A 10,662-nucleotide genomic window follows, 5' to 3' on the forward strand; every position below is an offset into this window, starting at 1 on the left:
ACATACAAATATGACCCGCGTCTAATAGTTATGGAGTAGGAACAGTATCAAAAGTGTCACGGTAAATATTACAGATTTGTAACTCACAAGTTCAGATTTGCAACTCACGTGAGTGAACTCACAGGTTCACATTTGTGTTTTGTATCCACAAGTTCAGATTTGTGTTTTGTATCTGTATTTCGCATCTGTGTTTTGTATCTGTGTTTTGTATTTGTGTTTTGTATTTGTGTTTTGTATTTGTGTTTTGTATCTGTAATTTGCACCTGTGTTTTGTATCCGTGTTTCGCATCTGTGTTTTGTATTTGTGTTTTGTATTTGTGTTTTGTATCTGTAATTTGCATCTGTGTTTTGTATCCGTGTTTCGCATCTGTGTTTGAAACACAAATACAAAACACAGTTGTGAAACACGGATACAAAACACAGATGCAAATTACAGATACAAAACACAAATACAAAACACGGATGTGAAACACGGATACAAAACACAAAACACAAATCTGAACTTCTGGATACAAATGTGAACCTGTGAGTTCACTCACGTGAGTTGCAAATCTGAACTTGTGAGTTACAAATCTGTGAGACCTTTGAGACTGTGCTAAAACTCTGCTGCTCTACTTTTGAGACTCTTCTGACATTGGGCGTTAACAAACGTCATCATTGGCTGAGGGAATGATTCCTCGGCCAATCAGATCGGTCAGCCTTCAGCCAATCCTATGGCTCTAACGCCCTGGGGGCACGCTGGTCCATAGCTCTAATGCCCTATGACGGGGGGCACGCTGGTCCATAGCCCTAACGCCCTATGGCGGGGGGCACGCTGGTCCATAGCTCTAACGCCCTATGGGGGGCGATCTGGTCCATAGCTCTAACGCCCTATGGGGGGCGCTCTGGTCCATAGCTCTAGAGCCCTATGGCGGGGGGCACGCTGGTCCACATAGCCCTAACGCCCTATGGCGGGGGGCACGCTGGTCCATAGCTCTAATGCCCAATGGCGGGGGGGCACACTGGTCCATAGCTCTAATGCCCTATGGCGGGGGCACGCTGGTCCATAGCTCTAATGCCCTATGGCGGGGGGCACTAGAGCTATGGACCAGCGTGCCCCCCGGGCGTTAGAGCTATGGACCAGCGTGGTAGGGCATTAGATGGCGGGGGGCACTAGAGCTATGGACTAGCGTGCCCCCCGCCATAGGGCATTAGAGCTATGGATCAGCGTGCCCCCCGCCATACGGCATTAGAGCTATGGACCAGCGTGCCCCCGCCATAGGGCGTTAGAGCTATGGACCAGCGTGCCCCCCGCCATAGGGCGTTAGAGCTATGGACCAGCGTGCCCCCCACCTTAGGGCGTTAGAGCTATGGACCAGTGTGCCCCCGCCATAGGGCGTTAAAGCTATGGACCAGCGTGCCCCCCGCCATAGGGCGTTAGAGCTATGGACCAGCGTGCCCCCGCCATAGGGCGTTAGAGCTATGGACCAGCGTGCCCCCCGCCATAGGGCGTTAGAGCTATGGACCAGCGTGACCCCCACCTTAGGGCGTTAGAGCTATGGACCAGTGTGTCCCCGCCATAGGGCGTTAGAGCTATGGACCAGCGTGCCCCCCGCCATAGGGCGTTAGAGCTATGGACCAGCGTGCCCCCGCCATAGGGCGTTAGAGCTATGGACCAGCGTGCCCCCCGCCATACGGCGTTAAAGCTATGGACCAGCGTGCCCCCGCCATAGGGCGTTAGTGCTATGGACCAGCGTGCCCCCCACCATAGGGCATTAGAGCTATGGATCAGCGTGCCCCCAGGGCGTTAGAGCCATAGGATTGGCTGAAGGCGGCCCGATCTGATTGGCCGAGGAATCTGAAGGCGGGTTTCGCGCATCATCTGTCGTATCTGGTAGACACGAAACACTCTAGACTAGTTCTACTTAACCAAAATACTGGAGAGCAGAAGAGAATTGTGACATGGCAGCAGACAGAGTGATGTTCCTTGATGATGTTGGTTTATTCAGCAATACAGCATACACAGCATAGGCTCACGCCAGCCAGAATGGCTGGTGCTGCTCACGCATGGGCTGACGCCCAACTGACCAAGTTACATTGAAAATCAACTCGCTTATCAACAGTTTACAATACACATTGAACCAGACTGGTCTGTAACCCCCTTGACAGTAGAATTGGGATCACTGTGGACCTTTGATCCACTGTTTAGCATGTAATTGCCCTAGGTGTGACTCAGGAACTAAACAAACCATCCCCCTCCTGTGACTGTCCTTCTCACTCCAGGTGGAATAACAAAGACAGGCCTTGCAGATGAAATGACTAGTGGCTTGCATAATTAAGTCAGCCAACTATAGTTGAGTACATTTGTTCACACATAGCCTATGTCCAAGATAATTATTGATTCCCAGATATCACACTCACAAGTTCAGATTTGCAACTCACGTGAGTGAACTCACAGGTTCACATTTGTGTTTTGTATCCACAAGTTCAGATTTGTGTTTTGTATCCGTGTTTCGCATCTGTGTTTTGTATTTGTGTTTTGTATTTGTGTTTTGTATTTGTGTTTTGTATTTGTGTTTTGTATCTGTAATTTGCATCTGTGTTTTGTATCCGTGTTTCACAACTGTGTTTTGCATTTGTGTTTCAAACACAGATGCGAAACACGGATACAAAACACAGATGCAAATTACAGATACAAAACACAAATACAAAACACAGATACAAAACACAGATGTGAAACACGGATACAAAACACAGATGTAAATTACAGATACAAAACACAAATACAAAACACAAATACAAAACACAGATGTGAAACACAGATACAAAACACAGATGCGAAATACAGATTTCTTCTGGATACAAATGTGAACCTGTGAGTTCACTCACGTGAGTTGCAAATCTGAACTTGTGAGTTACAAATCTGTAATATTTACCGTGACACTTTTGATACTGTTCTTACCCCATAAATAGTAGCCTAGTATTAAAATGGTATTGTGTTTTTTATGTCCAATATTTAAGTTCATAAAGTTAACATAAGTAGGCTATAACTAAATGCATTTGAAATTAAATCAAAATTATACTTTTCAGGATTATAATTTTATATAATATGGGCTTGTAGATCGGCTATTTTGCTACAACAGTATATGCAATGTGGCCCTCGAGTGAGTGTGGAAATATGGTGGCCCTCTCCATCATCAAGGTTGGCCGCACCCCTGTTCTAGCAACCCTACCAACCCTACCAATACCAACCCTATATTTTGTTCATGCCATAGGCAAACTGTTAAAAGAAATATAACAATTCCAATGCTTGTCAATTGATTCCACCATTGCTATAAAACCATACATATCATCTAAAATAATCACAATAAACATACTATAGCCTACAGTATTTTTGTTATTTTTCACTATAAGGTCTTTCAAAAGGTTGATGCAGTCAATTAGGCTACTTAAAAATAAAATAGGCTATACAATTTTCTCAAATTCCGTTTTACATAATATATAATAAATATATTTTATTCTTCTTCAGCTTACACAAAGAGTGTGTGTGTGTGTGTGTGTGTGTGTGTGTGTGTGTGTGTGTGTGTGTGTGTGTGTGTGTGTGTGTGTGTGTGTGTGTGTGTGTGTGTGTGTGTGTGTGCGCGTGCGTGCGTAGGATCTATTACATCGCTGTACCCACCCAATTTGGTGTTCATATATTTGAACGGGTATTCTAGACACTTATTATTTATTCATATTCATATTTTTTGAGCAGTGCCATTAACCGCGTATTGGAAGAGGGATTTGATATAGAAGATAGATTATAGGTTGATCCAAGATTTTGGTCACAAGGTGGCGGTAATGCACCACAAACTGGTTGCCATGGTTGCCATCTGCCATAAAGCAAAGAAGAAGCTTCTGCTATTGCGCATGCGCGAAACACGTTGTTGCGCATGCGTGTTGTTTTTCATGGCGGCGAGGAACAAATCAGCGTGGTGAAAAATGTCTTACAAACGAGGTCGAATGCGTCAAACGGACTCTCTAAAGCTGAGGCTGTCGATAAATGAACACCTGACGTCGGTGGGAGAGGAGATATTGTGTGTTTTGGAAAAACAGCAGAGTGATGCTGGTCAGCTGAAGCTTGTTAGAGTGTTTGTGTTGGAGCGCCTCAGCACTGCTGCAGGATTCATGTTCAGCCTCTTCCAGAGAGAGATGGAGACACTAGAAACTCTGCTGATGAGACAAGACAAACTTCTGGACGTCCTTAAACAGCCACAAGTCATATTATACATACCAGGTTTGTTAAGCCGACAAATCAACAAATAGGAGAATAAATGTCATACATTTAGAAAAGCACTTTGAGTAGTTGTGCTGATGCTATAGCTCTATAGCCCCTTTCAGGACCCTCGGTTACCTTTTCTGAATTTTGTACGGCGGTAGCCTAGGGTCCATCATCGGTTATTCCACTTTCCATAGGACGCAGATTTACATACTCTCTGTTCACGGAGACCCGCGCCGTCGCTTGAGTGTTTGTGTCTTTGTGAGATGTTTCAAAGATGCATAACACAGCTATAGGAAACAACTGAAATGTGTGCGAAATAGCGCTAATCGGAGTTGCCGTTAAGTATTTTTAATCTTTTTCCCGAAAGGGGCTACTCTCCTCCTTGTGTCTGTGTGTAAAGAGGTTTCTTCTCTCCTCCTTGTGTCTGTGTGTAAAGAGGTTTCCCCTTTACATGAGGAGAGGAGGTCCAGTCTGGTCAAGGAGGAACCACAACATGAGGAGAGGAGGTCCAGTTTGGTCCAGGAGGAACCACAACCCTCACAACATGAGGAGAGGAGGTCCAGTCTGGTCAAGGAGGAACCACAACCCTCACAACATGAGGAGAGGAGGTCCAGTCTGGTCAAGGAGGAACCACAACCCTCACAACATGAGGAGAGGAGGTCCAGTCTGGTCAAGCAGGAACCACAGCCTACACACATTAAAGAGGAAAACATGGAAGAGGAGGTTGATGTGTCAACATTGACATTACTACATGGGAAGACAAGGTGCCACACTCTCTCAGGTAAAAAATAAAAATCACACCCGTGTGAAGTGAGGGGTGCTAATATAATTAAAGTCTAACTCATGTTGATTAGGTGATGTAATGGTGATGTAAAACTAGGGATGGATCTCGTTAATTTTTATTGATAATGATCACCTTATCGAGTAGGCTTATCGAGCCGGGTCCTTATCAAGCCCACTATCGATTCTGAACAGAACCTTATTTTTATTGGCCAGTTCAAACCAGTTGTGAGAGTTTGTATACCATAATTGTGTCTCTCTCTCACACACACACACACACACACACACACACACACACACACACACACACACACACCTTACATTCTCAAGATATATATTATTGTTATTATTAAACATCTGCATTACTTAATTTACAAGAAGTCAATTAATTTACAATTCGAGAATGTAGAATCATTTGTCGTTTGCCTGTCGTTCATCTCCTTTTTTTAAATAGGCTACTGTATTTATTATTAGATTGAGTGAATCGTTTTGAAACTACAGCTTATAGAACTGAAGTCAAGTTAAACCTCTTATAGAGAATGGCTATATCATTCAGAGATAGTTACATATCAATCCTCTATCTATGTATGGACCTATCCCATCATGCATAGCGGGGATTGCATTTGCTTTGTGTTCATTCATGGATGTCTTTCACGCCTCCGTGTGAGTAGTGTGACTAGTCTTGTTACAGATGATCTCTGACTGAGACCGGATGTAAGCAACTAGCATAACATAGAGAGTTTTTTTTACAAAATATCATTGCTTGACAGTGCCAGCAACATGATCAAGGCATTTTTACATCCTCCCTGAAGTGGAGAAAGATGATGATGAAGTGAAAAAAGCCACTATATGGCCATTGGCCGCGGCGCCTGGGGCCGTGTTTCAATTGTTATAAAGAGAGAGAGAGATGACTTTAGTCGCAGAAATAAAGGATTTTATGCAACTCACATTCAACACGTTGGCTTTCCAGGGCAGCTCCCCAAACTAGTAGCAGCTCCCTTTAATTCCTCTGAAGTGACGCAGAACTTTATTTCCAGTCCCCGTTCACAAAGTGCAACAGTCCCGTATATGTTATTAGGCTATCAACTGCCAAGCTTGGCTAGTAGTTTACATCAATCATTGCCTCTCAAGCCCATACGCGCAATCTGCGTCACGGACTGTCCATGAGAATAGACATACAAATCACCAATGCACCGCTCATGGCGTGTCGACAGTTTACAGATCTGTTCTTTTGGATTTGGACACATGCGACGACGGGTAGCCTACAATAAGCATTTTGGAAACGAAATAGCCTGTACAGTGGACTGTAGGCCTCATGTAACTTGCCTGTATCTTACATGTATGCAGTCTGCAGTGAACATTAACGTTTACGTTATATGGAGAGTTTACCGCGGTGACGTTGATTGATTAGGTCAGGATAACATTAGGTTATTATTCACTGCACCCAGCTGGGTTAACGAGACAGCAGTGCAACATGAAACCCTGATGTGTTTTTAAACGCATACATGTTTATGCTCCAGGCAATAATGACGATGTGTTTAATTAGACAATATCAGGAAAACAGCATTGTATTTATTTTTTCCCCCCCGCCATTTTTTGCTGCTGAGCGGGTGTATCTGAGCGGAGCGCGTAGCGCCCAATGCGCAAATGAAGGTGAGCGCTGAGCGAGCGTAGAGCGCCCTTGACTTTTATACCACTTAGAAAAGATCTGTTTCTCCAGATCGGGTAAATTGCCGATCACCGAGTTAAAATCTGCCGATTTAAGTCCGTGGCTGGTCGATTGGAGCATCTCTAATCAGTAGGCATTCCCGCATAACTTCCAGGTATGATGATGATGTCACACAATACCCTCTATAGCCAATAATGTTTAATGAAGATGGAATGCACTTGCTTTGCAGTAGGGCTACGGGGCAACCTGAAAGCAAACTCCACTCGTTATTTACTTGTCACGGGCAGTGGGGCAACCGTTAGTGTACCCCGTACAGTGTCCCATTTTGTCTAAATTAACGGTTTTACTGCTCCTGGCGGAACGTTCCGTCATAAGGAATCCAACCAGCAACTGCTTCTGGTGTAATGTTCCGTCTGCTAAGCTTTATTATTGATATCAAACCGGATCACTGATTTCTTTTTTTTTAATAATTATTTTGGCTTGGCCTTTCCTTCTTTAGCAACCCTAGACCGGATTGCGCTGCCGTCCACCTCCCTTCATACAGGCTGACTAAAAAGCTGAATAACTCGAAATCTACGGAGCTCTCCATGGTTTGGATAAAATGCGCGATGTTCGGAGGTCTTTGCTTATTATCCGGTGGTTTAGATGGAAACATTGGCGCTTTCTAGAGCAAGGATGGCTTCATTTTAGCTCGCTAGCATTGAAGCTATTTATTTAGCATTAAAGATGGACGCCCAGACAGGATATGAGTCCAGCGTGTGCTGCTTGGAAACCGGCTCGGCAGTCTGTGGTTGGCTCTGCGTCCAGCAGAAGGCAGTATATGAGCTAAGCATGCCATTTCTGTTTGCAGGTTGCCTAATCCAGTTTAAATGCATGTACAACACTTGAAGATCCGAACATCAATAAAGAATATGCAACACGACGGCTAATTGTTTAATCCAGGGTTCCACCACACGTAATACGCTAAACCCGCTATTTGTTTAATGCGTTTAATTCGCCGTTTTAAAATAATTAAAAAGAAATAGCCTATTTGTCCCGGACCTGGTGACGAGGCCGTCGCGTTATAATGACGAAACCGGAAATCAAGTCATTGAGCCCATTTTTGGTGGCATTTTTGGTCAAAACAAGGTTTATTCCACGGCCCAATGCCTTCCATTAGACTCCATTAGACCGGACGGTAAACAAGGAAGAGATCTTGCATCGTCACACACGCTTCCGGTCTGAAAATTTGGCTCTTCAAAATAAGAGCTGAACAGGTAAAAATGCTGTCGTGAATTATATCACAATTTATCAATAAATGCTGGCGGATTAAGAGTAAGTACGAGAATGCAAGCCCGACCACTGAAAAATATCAAGGTGACAATATTGTTTTAATTTCTTTTAAAATAATTAACATCCAGCCGACATGGAAGAACAGCACAGCAGCCAGCTATCAGCAGATAACTTCACAGAATCCAGAGCGGTTGAACTTGTGACATGAAATCCACTTTGATTTGTTGGCAAACAATTTGCAATTGAACCGTGAACAGAAGCTGCACTTTGACCGTGGCTCTGTCGGTGGTCAACATGTGACGATAACCTCAAGTTGAACATAAAATGTTTGCAATTGATGTCTTTTCTGCTTTAAAGTGATAGTTCGGATTTTTGGACTTACTATAGTCTAGGAAATACTTGCCATTAGTATAGTGGTTGCAAAGGTATTAATTGACTGACCGAGTCCCGTGGTGGGAGTTCTGTTCTGTTTTTTGGGAATATTAAGTAGTTCTGGGGGCCACGCATTACAAATAAATTAATCTACAAAACTAGCGTAATTTGTATTGTTAACCTATTTCTACCATACAAGTAAGACGCGCGAACGCGTGAAGCGAACGCAGATCGTAAATTGCAATAACAATTAGAATAAATTACGAATTATTGAAAAGTGTGTGGTACTGTGAAATTAGTGAAAACAGGGCCGCCACGAGAAGGCTCAGCACCGCTAGCCCCATAATATATATATATATATATATATATATATATATATATATATATATATATATATATATATATATATATATTTTTTTTTATTGGGGTTTATTTTGTTTTTTGTTTTTTTTGTCTTTGTTTTATACGTTTTTTTTTATTCATTTTTTTTGTCTTTGTTTTATACATTTTTTTTTGTGATACAGCTTGTGTAGTAGGTGGGAGTGAGAGGGTCTACGGAAAATGTAGTTATGCTTGTTCGTTGGCATGTGCCAGCTTGTTGTGCATTCGAAGTAAGGCCTTGTCCACGTTCCTGCGTTCATCATGACCCTTGGCTTTGTTGATTTTTTCAAACCGGGTCCATGTATTGGCCTGAATGTCTGCTGGTCGCAGGCACAGGCCTTGGGGAGACGTGACTCGGGAGCAGCCCACAAAAGTAATGCCCAAAGAATGTTCTGAGGCTCCGATGTCTAGCATGACTTTCTCTCTAGTCCATCCTTGGCTTTTGTGGATGGTAACGGCAAAGGATAAACAAAGGGGAAGCTGCGTACGTGTGCACACCTTCTCTCCTTTAATCCATTTGCGTGTCAGAGGGGGAATTGGTACGGTGCGGTTTGGCAGAATGTCTGGCAGGAAGGTTGGCCCTTTGTAGATGTCAAATGTGACGAGGACAGCCAAAGGCAGGGCGGGTGGCTGTGCCCCGTTGGGATCGTAGAGGACCCCTCTGATTGTCCCCAAGGCTCCGTTAGTCAAGCCAGCCTCCACCCAGAGATTTTGCCGCAGCATGACACGGGCCCCCTTTGCCAGCCGTAACACATTCTGCAGGCCCCCTGCATCCTCAGTCTTGGCATTCTTGGCATTTGGACCTGCATTGACCGCATGTATGCTGACCTTTGCGTCAGGTAAGCTGCGAAGTTTATCGTTGTTGATTACTTCCTCAGCTTGGTGTGTGCTGACGAGGATTTGCGCGTCCTTGAAGCTGTCTTTTTCCTCAGTATTCAGCGTGTGGAAGGATCGGCTGATGAGGAACTGCCAATCAGCTCGTGTGACTTGGCCTTTTCGAAGTCGGTCAAGAATGTCTGTGAACTGTTTCATGTTTGGTGTGTCGGCAGCGATGCGCTCCACCTTCTGGAGAACGATGGCCTGCGTAAAGGCAGCAAAGACTTTCTTTCCTGCACCGCTCAATCCTTGCGCTGCGGCCTTGGCATACATAGGTAGATCCATGACAGGTGGTAACTGTCCAAAATCTCCCATGAGCACGACGGAAACTCCTCCGAACCATTCCTGATTGCGTTCTGGGAAGATCTGTCGCAGGCGCGCATCAATGGCACCAAGGCATCGGCGGCCCACCATGCTCATTTCGTCAATGACTAGCACCTTCAGGTCCTGCAGCTTTGCCTGCAGGTTGCCAAGGGCTTCGGGTGGCATCTGTGGCAGAGTGTTGCACAGAGGCACTGGCAGGTTCAAGAGTGAGTGCAATGTGACCCCTGCGATGTTAAAAGCAGCTGTGCCAGTGGGAGCAGCCAATCTGATTGCAGCTGTGGCGTCTTGTTCTCCATACACTGTGCGACAATGGTTTACCAAGCATTTGATAATGTAGGATTTGCCTGTGCCAGCGGTGCCACAGATGAACATGCGTGTTGTGCGGCGCTGTGGCCCATTGAGCATGGCATCGTGGACAGCCTGGCACAGGCTGTTGAATGCCAATTGCTGGCGCTCGTTGAGCCTGGTCGTGTCTGCGTCGTCGTAATTGACATGAGCCAGCTGGTACTCGGCTTTGTTTTGTTGCACAAAATCCTTGGCATCTTGCAGCGTCTGTTCGGAGAACCCTTTGTCACGCAGCTCCTGCCAACATTGGCTTGGATCGAACTGTGGTCCGCTGTCTTGTTGTTCTGCGAATTCTGTGCGAACCGCAGCCGCGTGCATCCAATCATCTCGAAACTCTTCTGGCAATTCGTCCTCGTCACTTGAGCTGTCAGAGTGTTGTGGGGCGTGTTCAGGTTCTGCATTT

At 44.9% G+C, this 10,662-nt stretch overlaps 1 protein-coding gene across 1 annotated transcript in view; it reads left to right on the forward strand.

The window, feature by feature from the left end:
- The window catches only part of LOC306919572 (uncharacterized protein), a gene marked incomplete at its 3' end in the record, with an annotated part of 47,573 nt that extends 41,007 nt beyond the window's left edge, over nt 1-6,566 (forward strand). Inside the window, exon 5 of the mRNA XM_079532332.1 lies at nt 6,541-6,566. Coding sequence (XP_079388458.1) covers nt 6,541-6,566 — 26 coding nt within the window. The remainder of the gene's footprint in view (nt 1-6,540) is intronic.
- Nucleotides 6,567-10,662: the final 4,096 nt, after the last annotated feature.

Source organism: Electrona antarctica, assembly GCF_951216825.1.
Source record: "Electrona antarctica genome assembly, contig: scaffold_26, whole genome shotgun sequence".
Taxonomy (NCBI): Eukaryota; Metazoa; Chordata; class Actinopteri; order Myctophiformes; family Myctophidae; genus Electrona; species Electrona antarctica.